This window comes from the organism of the source record quoted next, unplaced genomic scaffold (assembly GCF_019419815.1).
Source record: "Pyrus x bretschneideri cultivar Hongxiangsu unplaced genomic scaffold, Pyrus_bretschneideri_v1 Contig1, whole genome shotgun sequence".
Taxonomy (NCBI): Eukaryota; Viridiplantae; Streptophyta; class Magnoliopsida; order Rosales; family Rosaceae; genus Pyrus; species Pyrus x bretschneideri.
The window spans coordinates 8761179-8778292 of record NW_025999390.1 but is presented as its reverse complement, the minus strand read 5'-3'; the positions used below and the strand labels follow the sequence as shown (position 1 = coordinate 8778292).

The window sequence follows — 17114 nt, the reverse complement described above, 5'->3', positions numbered from 1 at the left end:
TTCAAAATTATTTCATCCTTCCTCATTCCATATTCTCTACAAAGCAATCATTCCATAACCTTCAAAACATTCCATAAAAATTAGGTTAATTGGTTAATTAATGGATTTATTTCCTAATTAATTCATTAATCACCAATTAAATCACCCATTATACCAATTAATCACCCATTACACACCAAAAATACCCCAAAGGGCTGACCACTTTTTCTCCAAAGGGGACCGGCCATGCTCTATATATTGAACCCCATTTTTCTCTAAAAAGCTAGGTCTTCACTCTTGCTAAAAGTCTCCAAAATTCTCAAACACTTTTCTCTCTAAATTCTAACTTTAGCATTGGAGGTTCTTCGTCCAAAGCCCCCCATTCATCGTGGGCGCGTGAGGTTCTTGACCTTGACCTAAGGTGTTATTTATTTTGTAGGTGCAATTTTGTCCAAAATTAAGGAGGAATAAATTTGCATCCACAGTACCGTTTCTTCAAAAAAAGATATCTAAACCATAATTTTACTCATTGAAAGATAAAAACAAATTTGTGAGTTTTAAACTGATGTGACATGATTTAATTGATGGGAATTTGAGTTCTCATAAGAAGATTGATGTAACTATAATGTTTGCAATTATGGAGCCGTTGACAATGATGGCGTTATTGAAGATAATGACGTGGGCTGCATTTTTGCTCATCATACTATTTATGATAATTAGATGGGTTCAAATTTAGAAATTTTATTTATCCATTAAACTTAAACTTATTTAAAAATGATAAATATTGATAAATATGATAGTGAGCACTACTGAGAATGATGAGCAAAAATATTTTCTAATGACGGGTAATTTTGTATAATTTTCAATCCTAGACCGCAATTGTGGAGATTATGCATGTGGAGGCGTGGACTTCACCCATCATCACTCTAAGGAAATAGACCGGGATCAAAAAGCCCAAAAAAAACATATTTTCTGAAGTGTAATTTATCTGCATAAATTCAGGCTCCTCGAATTATCTGATATAACTACAAGAATTAAAAAAATTGGCAGATGGGTCACACAAACAAATTATAATCCGGCCACCTCTATCTACGTACAAAATATATAAATATAAAGTTTTTAGTAACCCTGGAAGGCTAGAACATCGAAAGGGCGCTTTGTCTTTTCCTTGTGAGGTTATGTTTAATTGGAGCTAGCAGAATATCATATACGTACATAAAAATGTTGGATCCATGCGACTACACTGCATGTGAAGCCTCCAATCCTAATTGAATGTAACGCAGGATAAAATTATATATTTCTAGGCTTCTAGCTAGCAACAAGAGAAATTCCTGGGATTATTAATGTTTTAATTTTTAATTTCACCAATAAAATTTGGATTGCATCAACTTTACTTCCCTGTCTTAGTGTTTGGCTTGCTTCCATGAGTTTAGGGCATGATTTGGGGTTTCGATCTCAAGCCCTCCAAAGCCAGTGGCAATATTATTTTGTTGGTCAGCTTGATATATATATATATATATATATATATATATATATATATATATGTAGACTTAATCATTTAATCAGAGTAAGCCATTAGCCATGTGAGCCCAAACTACAGGCAAACACCCCATGTTAATGTTGTGAACATATTATATACGCATATACATAAGTTTCGGATAAATTTTTCATATTTAGGTCAAACAAATTATTGAGCAACATGCTTCAATACCTGGTGATATGTTGCATCCTTTCTGGATGTTAATATCATATATGTATGTATATATTACAGGAAAAATTATTATCCGGTCCCTAATTACTAATGTTCATTGACTAAGACTTTATTAGTTTTCAAATTTTGACTAAAGTCTCGAACATTAATGCGATAATGAATTTACATGTTTATTACATATTTTATAAAATAGAAATTAGTAATTTATTTAGGCTTTTAATACTCACACCTCTATTAAACTTCTAATTAGTTTTCAATTCAAACATTTCAAAAAAATAAATAAATAATTAGAATAAGTTTGTACCTATTAGTTTTTTTATAAAAAGGTTCTCAATTTTTTAATCTTAAATGTACCTATTCATATAATTTTCAATTTTTTTAATCTTAAATGTACCCATTCTTAAATATATCAATTTGTTATATGTAAAATGTACCATTTTTTTAATATAAAATGTACAAATTTTTTATATAAAATGTACCTAATTTTTTTAATATAAAATCCATCAAAAATTTTTAATCCATTTTTAAACTTATACGGGTACATTCTTTTTGTTGATTTAAGAATGTATCTATGTCAAGTTTAATCGAAGAAATTTGCTTATGTTATTAAGCCTAATATCTTCTATTTTTCTGTGTTTTGAAGAATGTACCCATGTTTTGGTACAATAATTTTTTTTTGTTAATTTTGATGAATGTACCCATATTTGCGCACGCGCACACACACAAAATAATAGAGAGTATAATTTATATTTTATTATTTTTAATCCCACATTTATGGGTTATATTTAAAATCTCATTAATATAAACAAAAACAAATTTCAATTTTTAATTTAAAAAAATATGGTAACTTACACACTATTACATTAATGTCAGGGACTTCGATAAAAAACTAAAACAAACAAGATTTCAGTCAAAGAATATTGATAGCTAGAGACCGTATCCAAAGATATATATATATATATGATTTATATGTAATATTGATCTTGTATCGTCTTAACTCTTGGCGCAATAATACACTTATTATCAATGTTTGTGGAGCACGTACCCAAGTTTGAATCGCTATTTAATAGAAAATTAATTATTAATCTTTTTCTTTTTTGTCAACCGATAAATTTGTTAGATTAGATATTAAATTAGCAAGGTATCAATAGTGGAATAAATCGTAGCACAACATATAGAAGTGAATATGCGCTCTTTTGAAAGTGTTTCTAAAATGATTGAAGACGCTTTTTGGTGAAATTTTTTGGGTTCCAAAAGCATTTGATGTGCTCCATGCAAGAAGCACGTAATTGGTGCTTGCATAAAGTTTTTAAAGTATTTTTCTAGAATTCACTTGCAATTTTATTAAGAATTGGTTCCAAAAACACTTTCATTAAAAACATTTTCAGTTATTTTAAAAGAATTTTAATGAGCTGCATGTGTAGCATGAATGATTATGTTCTTGGAAGTAAAATATGTGTATAAATTAGCTGAATGGAAAAGATAGAGGACGAAGAAGATTAGACTAGCTAGGGTTGACATGCGAACAGAGAACTATAAAACTTGTCAATGTATCCCACAAAAATGCCATGCATGTGCGCAGATCCGTTGAGTTGATAAGTAATGACGTGGTCATGAAGATATGATATAAAGCTATAGCTATAGTCGTTAATGTACTATTTGTCTTTCCATGAGATGTACGGGGTACGAATTATTTCCCCATAACAAGCGCTAATGGCTAGGTTAATGTATGTTATAATACAATTATTTATTTATTATCTTTTTTTTTTATTCCAGTTAATCCAATAATGATTGTTTGGTCACATTATAATACAAATTAGAAGGAATTGATAACAATTTTATGGATAATATGTATCCTAGGGAACGTACTTGTTCTTTAATTTACAATTTACGAATCTTTAACGTCTAAATATCGATTATTATCAAAATCGTCCATTCTTTATCATTATAAAGATCATCTCTTAAAAAAAAATCTTTCAATTTGGAGATGTTTTAGCTTTTCATATTGGAAGGTTCATCATGAGATGCTATTTTGCTATAAAAATCGTTAATTGATTTGACACGTATGTATGACTAAACGATCTCCAAATTGAATACCTTTTTGCTTATATGATTTATAGATGATGATAAAGAGAACAGTTCCAATTATGATGTTCGAACGGTAAAGATTCGTTAATCGCAAGTGAAGGAACAAGTAAATTCTCCACAAGGAACACAAGCATTATTCTAATTTTATAATAATTAGTGCATCTGCATCTCCTCCTTCTATGTTGCTCTCACACGCATATGCACGACAATGGCTAATTTCCTGTACATTAATTAATCTGCATTAATTAACAAAGATTGCTGGCTCTGGGGCTTTCACCAAAATTAAGCTTGGCCAATTCACACTTGCCAGATCAGATCACAGTCACAAGGAGCCAGTGATGGTGTCTAATTAACTTTCCAGGAATGTTTTGTCTCGGGGTCGGGATCAAGCTTTTTGATCCCATGCAGTAGTGCTGCATGCATGCATGCTAACATATATATGTCATGTACTCCAATGTCCAATATCCAATTGTCCAATTGTCCGTGTTAGCTAGGCTTAGGCAGCAAGACTCATGAATGCAGGTTGCTTGTGTTCAGGGATTCCCTGTTTCATGAAATTTTTGTTTGTGTGGTGCTATATAGCCCTAGCCATGTGATTGGTGTGACCTTCATGTTACGCTATGTGCGAAATGTATTCATAATTCAACTATATATATATATATATATAGGAACGGTTGCATTTTTGTTGTCTTCAAACTTCGTGTCTCTTATATGTACCTCCTCTAATTGTTTGATACGTGTTTTTTAACTTAATCATGTTTATTAATTTCTATTATTGTGTGTATAAGAAATTAAAGAAAAACTAAAAATACCAAGGCAGTGTAGACGGCTAATGAGAGAGAAGTAAAGAGAGAGGGAAGCCATGAGATGGGGAGATTTTTTAATGTTCCCAGAACACAGGGCATAATGTTCTATGTTATTATATAAGTGAAGAAAAAAAAAATTTCAAGCATCCCTATAATGACCTATGGCGTATGTACCCATGTTCCGGGCACATTAAAAAATTTCTCCACAAGATGGTCATGTCGCCGGTTTGGGTGGGTGTGCCCAATTGATTTTTGGGAATTCTAGTTTTACTAAAGTTAACCATGCATTATATTGAAGGACGTGTGTCAACCAAATAAAGACGAGACATGAAGGAGTCACGAAGTTTGGAAACAACAGACATGCAGCCAATAAGAACCTTGCATACATTAGTCTTACTACAATTTGAAGTAAGTTGACGTTTCATTATAAAATCAATTAGTAATATATAAAATTTCTTATAAGAATATGCAAGCTCTCTTATTTCTCTCATGTGAGATTTACACTCTTAACATGTTCCCTCACATATGTGGTGTCACTTAAGCCTAACACATGCAAAACATATGTTGAGTGACAAGAGAGCACGTGAATCGCTAAGGTCAATATATGAACCACAAGCTCTAATACTATAAAGAAAGTTTATGTTTCACTCTGAAACTAATTAATTGGTAATATAATGAATAACTCAAATACTTAACAGTGTTTTTTTCTTTTTCTTTTTCACTTATGTGTGTACAATGGCAAAGTCATTATGGGGTCATTGGTTGCCCTTGACCCCAATAACTTCAAAAACCTCATGTATGTATATTTGTATATTGTACATTGTATTTGACCTCTATAAACAGTTAAGGCAAATAAAAACCTCCACCTCCTACTTCTATTTTCTTCTATCATATTTGTCTTCCTTTTCTCTCTTTTTTGTATGCGACTTTATTGTGCATACCATGTGCTCACTAAAATACTTTAGTTAACAAGCCTTGGCATTACTTAACTTCACAGTATCCTACAACCACCATTGACAAGCCACTACAAATAATAATAGTTGTTAACATATGTTGGCATAAACTTTCAGCATATGTTAGTAGAAATTGACAGGTGCCCACTAGGTGCTCGATGAAATGACCCAATAAAGTTTTTTTTTTGTTGATATTATGACTCCATTTAAAAATTCTGACTCCACCACTACATGTGTATATATATGTGTATATATATATATATGCATGCGCGTAAGTTTGTATAGTTTTCATTCTTACACGAACTAGATCTTAGAAACGAAGAAAATATTGTGTATCATCCAACTCTTTTTCTTAACTATTATGTGCAGGGGAGATAATCACATGCATCGGGTAAAGTGGACCAGTGGAGCAAGTTAGCCCACCTTTGGAAATTGCATGCATGATCACAAGTTTTGTGCATTCAAAGTCATGCGAGCACTTAATAAATAACGGTGTGCGAACTTTTGTGCTTAATATATATTTACTTGTCCACCACATAGTCGGATAAAGCAATTTAACAGTAGTCGCAATAGTAACTTCACTATCAAGTAATAGCGAGAGTTTGGTCCATATCCATGCCGAATTATGTACCGAAAGTAAGTACGTCTGTTAAGTTAACAACTTTGATAAGCATGATTTCTCAAGCCAATTGCTTGCTGCTAACAAAGTATATACTTGACCAAAAATCAAACTAAAAAAAACTGTATTTGACGACTCTAGCTACTATATATATATAGTACTGCTACTGTAGGGGATTTCCTTGATTAAGGAACTAGTACCTTAATTAGTAGATGGGCATGGTAGTTTTCCTTTCCAGCCTTCTGAATTTGGACTTGGAGAAGGGGCTCAATTTAAAGAGCTAATCCCAGTCCCAGCCATGAATTGATCTCGCTTTACATTTGTTTCAGCTGTAGCCCTAATTTGCTTTCCGGGCCTTATGACTGGCATCAAGTTTGAACAGAGATTGGAGTCCGAAAACCTAACCCCACCCCGCCCCCCCCCCCCCCCCCCCCCACCCTTCTTTTTTTTTCCTCTTAAAATAACATTAATATTTTAATCTGTTGCAGTTAGAATTATAGCAGATTAATTATGTATATATTACGAGACATAGAAGATCTTTTCTGTTAGTGATTGTATTACTCGGAAAGCAAGTTTCTTATTTCATAGAATTCCTCAAGCCCTTTTCTTCTTCTCTTCTCCTCGTTGATCTCTCTCCCTTCTTCGCCCTCTAAATTTATACAACATAATCATCCTGTATATTTCTTAGGGTTCTTTAGATTTAACCCTTTGCAACTCTTAAACTCTAGACAAAAACCCACATATATTATAACTTGTAAATAAAACCCAAATATTGCAAGGGGCTTTCTACCACAGTGGTGGAAAGGAGTTGAGCTATTGTATGACGGCATGGGTTCAAATCCCGTTGGTGGCTAATCTAACATCTAATTTAACAAAAGCTATCGTTTAACAAAAAAAAATAAAAATTAAATATGATGTCATGTTTGATAAAAGATGTCCTTGAATTTGTGTTTATTTACAAAATCATGCCACCAAATTTCCCATATGTTTCTTTTAGACATTTAATTTCTTTTATATATTTTTAATTTTCTGTGAACTCCTCCAATCCAAAACCTAATTAGATCAAATATATACGGACATATATTCTACATTTATGTATACCAATACCATAAAAAGAAGTAGGTAAATTAATTTTGTTACAAATTTAAAAAGTAGGCACATTAATTTTCATAGTAGGTAAATTATTTTCATAAAATTAAACAACAAATATTTTTTTTCATAAAATTAATTTTCATAATAGGTAAATTTATTTCATAAAATTAAACAATAGATATTGTTGAAAATAAACACTAAATTAGGTATATTCAAATTGAAATTTATTGTCAAAATTAAAAAAAATTCCAAATTAATTCCTCCATCTAGAACCATATTTCATGGCTACAAGACCTTGCCAAATTCAATGCACGTGATCAATTAAAACAAAATTACAAAAACTTTTCATACTGGCTTAGATGGTGTATATTAGGGATCCAAAAAATATAAAAACGGACACACAAATTTAATTTGGTAAGTTGCTTAGTTGGATCCTGATCATTAGGTTTTATTCGGATAAATATTATATGATGGGCTATAGGCTAGTAAAAATGAGTTTGGAGGGGGAAAGTTAAATTTTCAATATTTCTTATTTTGTTATTAACCCCAATAATATCCCTCAAAAACTAGCTTCCCACAAAATAATCATCTTATATATTTCAAACTCTTTACTAAACAATATTTTTTAATAAAAATATATTGCATGACCCAATTTGCTAACTTGAAGAAAGTAGCAACTGACCTTGCAAATATACAAGGTCATTTGGTAGTGCAAGGTAAGTTGCTAATTAATTCTTCAATTTACTAATTTTGTTGCTACCTTTGTTGGAGATGCATTTCTCCTACACAACATAGCCAGGGTCGTCTCTAAGATTTTGGGGGCCCTGTGCGAAATTTATAAAAGCGCCCCTCCTTAAGATAGTCTTAAAAAATGTAGGACAATGTATTGACGCTAGAAAACAATCACTTAAATCAAAACAAAGTTTAGCACTCACTGATTGCAAGTTTAAAAATGTTATTTATAATAAGTAAAAAGAGCTACATACATAACGTTCACTAAGTAATCAAAAGCAGTTCAATCTTAAACAATCAAACAAGAAAACAAACTTCAAAAACTCTAACTTTAAAGTTTTCACTTGAATATGTAACATTATTATATAATAATATTGAAAAAATACCATCTTTTATGGTGTGTTATTGGCACTCAAAATATCTTATTGTACTCTAAATTTTTATATTTAGAAAGGAAAAAAATTACGATTATAAGGAGTATAAGATGAGATTTTAAAGTGCTAACAAAATCAATTTTTGAATATAGAATATTATTTCATAACAAAAGTAATTTTAAATATGAAATATTATTACATATAAATATTAGGTGACAAAAATTTTGGGGGCCCCTTCAAATTTGAAGTCATGTGCGATAGCACCTTTCGCACCCCCTCAACGTCCCCTTTGAAAATAGCAAATCTAACTTTACTACCCAATTGCTACCTCTATTGGAGATGCCTCAACTACCTCCGTACCTCTTTATGATAATGGTCATAATACACGTCAAACTCTAATTTATTTGTAAGAAGAAATGACTCTTTACATGTAATAAGCAAACTATATATTTTTCTATTTAATTTAATGAAAGCTAGCCCACGATCAAATTCAGATAAGGTACCGCGGTCCAGAAGATGCATTGCAAGCTACCCATGCCTTTGGATCTCATTAGTTTTTCCCTGTAAGTTCCTAATTATTTCCCCATGTCACATATATGGCTCATAAGTCATGAACATATACAATTACGCTTCACATATATGAATATCTGAATATGAATACGTTCAAGTGTAGTATACTCAAAAATATTCCGCTCCGCTGTAATCCACCCTAGCAAAATCCTTGCCAACATGCTCAATGCTCCGGTTCTAAGAATTCCCACGTTACCTCTTTGGAGACATATCCAGTTTCACTTGCATCAAATATTTGATAAACAATGATATATAAGGGTTATATATGAATATATTTACGCACTGCAATACGTACGATTCATGGTAAGCAGTTTATATATGAAAAAAATAGTATATATAATATACGTAGACAATGGAAACTTGATCTATAGATGATGATCATGTGTGATTATTCGATCTAATTAAAACGAAATTTACACAACTCTTTCTGTACCACCATGTATCGTACAGTACATATGATCATCACATTAATTGTTGAGCGCACCATAACAATGGAGTAACATTTAAGTTAGCCAACTGTCGGTCCAAAATACAAATCTCAATTCCATCTATATATGGGGTCCAATTCTGATATTACAGTTTCATCCTTCCATCAAGCTCTTATGGCGCCTAAGATTGTTGTTATTTTGGTGTTTTTGATATCCTTGTTTGAATCATCGTCAAATTACTATGCAGTGGGTGCATCGTACAATGTGGCTAGCTACGGTGCAAGAGGAGATGGGACAACAGACTCAACCAAAGCATTTCTTAGGGCATGGTCATTGGCATGCTTGTCGACAGCTAGGGGCGGAGCCACCTTGTACGTTCCTCGAGGCAGTTTCTTGATAAAGCCGGTAGTGTTTAGTGGCCCATGCAGAAGCAGCAGAGTTGTGTTTCAGATGGATGCGGCGGCTAGTCTAGTTGCCCCAACTAATTATTGGGAACTTGGAAACACTGGAACTTGGATTTTGTTCATAAGGGTCACAGGGCTCCTTGTGTACGGAGGGACCGTTGATGCTAGGGCAAATTCATATTGGCGATGCAGGAGATCCGGCAAGAGTTGCACAGCAGGATCAAGGGTACGTACATATATATATATATATATATATATTCAAATTAATATTTTAATACTTAATTAATTATATGGACGTTGCGTGCATGCAGTCAGTGGCGTTGTATTGGTGTAATAATGCGGTGGTGCGCGGGTTAAGAATGATGAACAGCCAGATAATGCATATGGCGATCGACAACTGCAAGAATGTGGCAGTGAGAAACGTATATATAAGAGCCCCAAGTGGAAGCCCAAACACGGATGGCATCCACATAGAAGCTTCGACGGGGGTCACCATCACTGCCTCTACTATTATGACTGGAGACGACTGCATATCAATCGGCGAAGGCGCCAAGAATTTGTGGATTGAACGCATTGCCTGTGGCCCTGGTCATGGAATAAGGTAAACATGACAGTCACACGCCTACGTATCAATATATATTGTTATAATTCATACTCAGAAGCCCACGGGCTTAGTCCCGAATATTAAACTTTTTAGTAACAAGTGTCGAAATATGAGTGGTTGGGATAAAATAGAGGTTTATGGTCCAACTTAGCAGATGAGTTTAGAGATTGTTAGTGTTTGTTAGTCTGTCTTGAGAGCTAAGCAAGGTGATAAGTTGTATATATTCCTAGCTCTAACTTTGTTTTATATTAGTCAATTTATTCATACAATTACAAAACAACTATTATATTCCTTTTCTCTTTTCTCTACATTTTTCAAATATTTTAATGTAGTTAATAAAATTTGTCATGAAACTATTCATGGGCTTTCACGTAAAAAAAAAAACCCAAATGAATTTCAGTCATCGATCCATGAGTACCGTTAATGTTCGAAATATGACGGTAACAAATTCCGTCTTATGTATTCACAGCATTGGGAGTCTTGGTGCATCTGCAAATGAAGATGGAGTTCAAAATGTGACGGTAACAAATTCAGTCTTCACTAAAACCCAAAACGGCGTACGGATCAAAACATGGGCAAGAGCTAGCAATAGTTTTGTAACAAACATTTCTTTTCGGAACCTTATCATGAAAAACGTCGGCAACCCCATCATGATTGATCAAAAGTACTGCCCTAGTAATCAAGGCTGTCCTCGTCAGGTAACCAATCATATTTATTTCTGCTAGATTGTACTAATTAATGTTTTCCTAATTATTTGATTAGTTGCCAAGGTTACCATTTTAATTAATTTGTAATCTACGTACGAATGTACAGAATTCTGGCGTGAAGATCAGTAGAGTTACGTACACGAATATAAAGGGAACATCTACGGCGCCAGTAGCCATGAATTTCTTTTGCAGCCCTAGTAATCCCTGCTGGGGGCTGAAAGTGCGAGACATAAGGCTTACTTATTTCAAGGCAGCAGCCAAGTCCTACTGTGCCAATGCAGGTGGGAGCAGTAGCGGAGTGATCATACCAAGGAGTTGTTTCTGAATTCTCAAATCATAAACACACGATAATTAATAATATTAATGTCCTTTCCCTAATTTCCCTTGTCGATCTATATATGATTCCCAATGTAAACTACTGTTATTTTTATATTATAAGAAAAAAAAAGAGGTTTGTGTTTGTATATATAGACTCCAAGTCTCCAGGCCTTGCAAGTTGCATTTTGCATAATTAATATATAAATTGTTCATTTCCCTTTCCTCAATTCAGTTCAGTTATTCTTATAATAATATCCAGTATTTCTTTCAGCATAAGTTAAAATCGGCAGATAAGCTACCAGCATTTAGTTATTAATCAACGTCCGTAACATGCACTGAATAAAACATGCATGAACTTGATGATGATTATGGAGTAGTGTAGATAGATAAAAATTAATAAAGTCGTGCATCGTAATTTTTATTGGCTCCCCAACTTAATTGAACCGTTTCACATGGTTGCTTAATTACAACTCAAGCTTCTTAACTTGTCCTTACAAATCAATTCTCTTTATAACTTAGTTTGATTAATTTGAAGAATAAGTTTGCCTCTCTCTACTTTTCGGATTACAATATAGATAGCTATATTTGGACCTTTCTTTAGTTAGGAAATAAAATATAATGTATGGAGTTAGGAGTTTAACTCTCCCCGTTATCAAATTGTCATACACAAGGCTTAGAATGTTAATATTTGGACTACCGCATTTACTGATTAGACCTACGTCACTTACGAATATCTATCAAATACATGTAGATCCCACATGCACAATTAGAGTCTATTTCCGTTAGAGAGAGAACTTACAAGTAATCCATGAATTTGTTGAAATAGCATTATTCGGTGTAGAATGTCATATAGGAGATACTAATTAATTCACGATAAGCAAAGTTTTAAAAGGCACTATGTGCTAGTCGGGCAGCTAGCAGGGATCTAGTGCCTAGGTGTCTAGGCTAACCCAAGCCTAGGCAGTTTTTTTAATTTTAATTAAATTTATTATTTAACATATAAATAAATGTCTACTTGTACTTTAAAATATAAAAAATGTATTGGGATACATAAATTGCAAATAGAATGACAAATAAATTATAAAGTACTAGAACATATTCAAAATATGAGGATCCAAGTATTCAACAAGTCTCTAACAAATTATTGGAAATAAAATGCAAAATGGAAGTTATCTATTATTTGTCTAACTGAGAGACCCGATCTAGGTGGGTCTAAATAGGCGCCTAGGCATCTTTAGGCACCCTTTCTTATTTTTTTGAACACCTATGAAATTAATAGGGATGCCCGTCAGTCGCCAAGTTAAAAATATGTTGTACATTAATTCACCCCTTTACTATTAAATATTTCGTTATTCATATACACGTATACAAGTATTAATCCACCCCTTCATGAAGCAATGCAATTACGTACTTCTGAAGAGGTTTACATGAAAACAATGTATGCGATTAAGAATTATAAACCCAAAAAGCATTAAAAGTTTGAGTGAAGTCAAAATGGGGTGCAAAAGAAATGATGACGATGATAAACATGTATAATATATATTTACTATTTAATTACTAGTGCTACGTATGTGATGAGCAAGAGCATATGGCCCATGTCATATATGTTTGGCTGCCAAAGATTAGTAATGTGATAGAGGTGAGAAATGTCTGTCCTCGACCTCCAGTACAATTCACACAGTACGTACGTAGTGTTAGCTTAATTAATTAAGTTTCAATTAATTCAGTTAATCATGATTTTAGTAGAAGGGGAATTAATAATATTGACCTGTGTTTAAGGCTGTTTGATCGGCGACTTCTCCGCCAGCCACTGCTCCGGGTTTCTTCCACGTGTCACGTGGCAAAACTTAGATGGATATATGAACTCATGTTATACACAACCAATATATACGTATAAGATGAGGGATATACCTCATTCCTTACGTACGCAAGTGCCTTGCCAGATGGGAAAGCCCTAAGAAACTAGGAAAGATCACTTCGATCATATATCATCACATGCATGCTAATAATGCCATTTGCCCGCCGCCTAATAATCTCTCTCTTTTCTCTCTCTCTACTGCGCGTATATATAAGTATAAGCTGTCACATGCATTATGCATATATGTCTCATGTCTCCGTACATATCACTACCTAACACATGTATCTAACCCTAAACCCTAAAGCCAACGATCGATCGGCGACGTGCAAATACAATAATACTTTTTGATGATTTGTTAATTTTATCATATAATTAAGCTACACCTGCACTCCACCATTTTATAATTTCCTACGCTAACTTTCTCTAATATACACATACATATATGATATGAATATGTACTGGTACCTATCATGGAATAATAAGCAACTATAAATACCTCCAAAGTACTGCTTCTTTTTCAGCAGCCAAACCCAATCCAATTACTTATACCAATTATTTCCATCAAAATAATATATATTTCATATCCAACCCCACATCAGAAGTACTTATAGCATCACAAAAATGGCCTATACATCAAGCTTCTGTGGCAACATTCATAATTATTATGTAGCAGCAGTAATGCTGTTTTTCAAGATCAGCATATTGTTCTTGGAGTCTTCCAATGCAGCGGAAGTTAGCTACAATGTGATGAAGTTTGGTGCACGAGCAGATGGGAAGACGGACTCGACCCAAGCATTCGTCAAGGCATGGGCATCGGCGTGCAGCTCCGGGCAGGGCAATGCTGTCATGTACATCCCCAAAGGAAGGTTCTTGTTGAAGGCTGTGGTGTTTAGAGGTCCATGCAAGACCAGACAAGTTACAGTTCGAATAGACGGAACCCTTGTGGCCCCCACGGACTATAGGGCTTTGGGAAACTCAGGCTACTGGATTTTATTCATTGAGGTCACCGGACTTAGGGTCCTCGGTGGTTCCCTCGATGCCAGGGGGTCTGCATTATGGGCTTGCAGGAAATCCGGTAAGAGTTGCCCTGTTGGAGCTAGGGTAAGTACGCATAAATATGCACTTTTAATAATAATTACACCATACTAATATAATATATATAATTAACATAATACTAATAAAATAATAATAATAATATATGTATGTGCAGTCTATAACGTTCAATTGGGCAAACAACGTTCTGGTAAGTGGTTTAACATCGATCAACAGTCAGGCAACCCACCTTGTAGTCAACAGCTGCAACAATGTGGTCGTTCGAAACGTGAAGCTGATCGCTCCGAGTGAAAGCCCAAACACAGATGGCATTCATGTGCAGAGCTCTACCGGAGTCACCATCACGGGCAGCATCTTACAAACCGGAGACGATTGCATATCAATCGGTCCAGGCACCAGAAACCTCTATATGAGCAACATCAAGTGTGGTCCAGGACACGGCGTAAGGTACAGTCGATCAGTCTTATTTATTTACAAGTTGGGTTTATTAAGTAACACAAACTTGGGATGGGTTTAATTAGCATGTGATATTGTAATGGACTCCGATGTAGAAAAGATTAACTTAATTAATAACCAGCCTAAACATTGATGCAAAAATATAGCTTAATTACGAATTAAAGTAATGCCTCTCATGATATCTGGATGTGACCTGATGACTCTGTATCTAATGCAGCATTGGAAGTCTAGGCAAGGATCTCAAGGAAGATGGTGTCCAAAATGTAACCCTAACGAATGCGGTGTTCAGTGGATCAGACAATGGAGTACGAATAAAGTCATGGGCCAGGCCCAGCACTGGCTTCGTTAAGAACATTCTCTTCCAAAACATCATAATGAGGAACGTTAAAAATCCCATCATCATTGACCAGGATTATTGCCCCAATAACCAAGGCTGTCCTTCTATGGTAAAGTTAATATCCTATATTATATTCCCTTAATTACATATCTATTAAATTAAATTAAATCCAGATGGTCCTTTGCCGCAATAGCGGAAATCTTGCAAGGGCTTATAAGAGTTGAGCTACTTTCCATATTACCAATTAATTTTACAGTGGAACCTCAATTTTCCTCATATAATAAACAATCTAATTAGCTTATTAGTTTTTCTGTTGTTGTAGAGTTCGGGTGTGAAGATTAGTCAAGTGACATACAGAAACATACAAGGGACGTCGGGAACGGCAGAGGCAGTAACATTTTATTGCAGCCCTAGCACTCCATGTACAGGGATTAGATTGCAAGACATCAAGCTTACATATCTGAATAAACCTACCACGTCCTCGTGCAAGAACATTGGTGGAACCAGCACTGGACTGCTTATGCCAGATTCTTGTATATAGATAATTGATCTATATATTATTAAGGGAATTATGTACGTGTGTCGTACGTGATTTTACAACAGCATAAGACATATATCGATCAGGTTGTATGATTGTATCAAGATTAATTACCACTGATCAATGGTGATGGATTTGCACACTGACATGGATGCAGTTATTTGTAGAGCTTCCATGGTTGAGTGTTGCTTGGAGTATATCAATCCTATTGAAAGTGGATATATCTCTACGTATCGAATTTCTGAAATATTGTAATGAGTTTTTGTTAAATTAATTAATACCGATATTGTATCAGCTTCATTCCCATCACAAAGAAGAAATTAAGAAGGTGTAGTCAAATTAGGATTTGATAGAAATTTTAATACATTTTAAAATAGGTGTAGTCAATTAGGATTCTAAAAGACCATCAAAGATTTTGAAATCATGGTATTGTCAAATTAGGAGTTAAAAGGATTTTAAAAAATACATCCAAATTTAGAGGTAGTCAATTATGATTTTAAAAAAGTCCACAAATGTCTAGGTATGGGCGAGGGATTTTGATAGATTTGAGGATGGGTAGTATAAATACCAAATGTCATTAAAAACCCAACCCTCTCCCTCTGATTTATTTTCACCCCGTACCAAATAGAAGATAAAGTAAGAATCTGCCAAAATCTATATAGAATTTTTTTTTTTAAACAAAAAATTTATATAGAATTGTAGAGTCTATTAAAATCTTTTTAATTCTGTCATGTAAAATTTATTTTTAATCAAAATCTAAATTGATTACAAGTTGCATCCGTATTTGATGATGCAAGATTAAATAAATTACAAATAGGAAATTTTCTCAAATATCATATGAACTTATATAACATTTTCAATTTGTATATGAACTAAATTCTTTTAAACAGTTTGTTATACCGATTTTAAGCAATTTGTCATAAATTATATTAATATATATATGTTCATATAACGTCCTTCACTGCAAATTATTCAATTTAAAACTGACCATTAAGGCATTAATTAATGAACCCATGTAAAATATGGATCCAACGTCGCTGGTCAACTGATTTTCAACATAAAATAGATATGGATTGATCACTGGTCAAACGCAATTTAATTAGAATAAGTAGAGAAATCAGCAGTACAGTCATCAGATTGAAATCGAATGAAGGTGATGATCTCAAACATGCACTTTAAGTAATTAGATGATAACTACGGAATCAGCACGTACGATCAAAACTTAACTTTGATCGTTTGAGATGATGATATGCTGATGCTTATAATTTGCACACAAGTTTTGAGGGTATTTGGGGATTTTTTTGGATATTTCAGATTTTTAATTGCTAATTTTTATGTAGAAGTATAAAAATTAAAAGTTTAACGATTAAAATCTTTGAAATATTTAACTATTCTATCACACCGATACTCCGAAATACTCAAGAATTTTTTGTGTTATTTGACCGACTGGCCCTGTTCTGGTAAGAGAATCATCATCATGTCTCGCA

General features: G+C 33.6%; 2 protein-coding genes across 2 annotated transcripts; both read left to right on the top strand.

Moving 5' to 3' along the window:
* The first annotated feature begins 9526 nt into the window (after positions 1-9526).
* LOC103935607 (polygalacturonase) lies at positions 9527-11392 on the top strand. Its single transcript, XM_009345379.1, has 4 exons — positions 9527-9982; positions 10068-10357; positions 10830-11058; positions 11174-11392. Exons 1-4 carry the CDS (start codon positions 9527-9529, stop codon positions 11390-11392), a joined length of 1194 nt encoding a protein of 397 aa, XP_009343654.1.
* Positions 11393-13864: 2472 nt separating this feature from the next.
* Positions 13865-15759, top strand: LOC103935608 (polygalacturonase-like). The gene is made up of 4 exons (XM_009345380.2): positions 13865-14344; positions 14454-14743; positions 14970-15198; positions 15412-15759. Exons 1-4 carry the CDS (start codon positions 13865-13867, stop codon positions 15628-15630), a joined length of 1218 nt encoding a protein of 405 aa, XP_009343655.1. The 3' UTR covers positions 15631-15759.
* The last annotated feature ends 1355 nt before the right edge of the window (positions 15760-17114 follow it).

What these genes read in the sequence shown, in the direction of transcription:
- LOC103935607 (XM_009345379.1), top strand. Translation starts at nt 9,527, where the DNA reads ATGGCGCCTAAGATTGTTGTTATTTTGGTGTTTTTGATATCCTTGTTT. An exon ending in GGCCCTGGTCATGGAATAAG is followed by an intron (nt 10,358 to 10,829) that starts GTAAACATGACA and finishes ATGTATTCACAG; the next exon opens with CATTGGGAGTCTTGGTGCAT. An exon ending in ATCAAGGCTGTCCTCGTCAG is followed by an intron (nt 11,059 to 11,173) that starts GTAACCAATCAT and finishes ACGAATGTACAG; the next exon opens with AATTCTGGCGTGAAGATCAG.
- LOC103935608 (XM_009345380.2), top strand. Translation starts at nt 13,865, where the DNA reads ATGGCCTATACATCAAGCTTCTGTGGCAACATTCATAATTATTATGTA. An exon ending in GGTCCAGGACACGGCGTAAG is followed by an intron (nt 14,744 to 14,969) that starts GTACAGTCGATC and finishes TATCTAATGCAG; the next exon opens with CATTGGAAGTCTAGGCAAGG. An exon ending in ACCAAGGCTGTCCTTCTATG is followed by an intron (nt 15,199 to 15,411) that starts GTAAAGTTAATA and finishes CTGTTGTTGTAG; the next exon opens with AGTTCGGGTGTGAAGATTAG.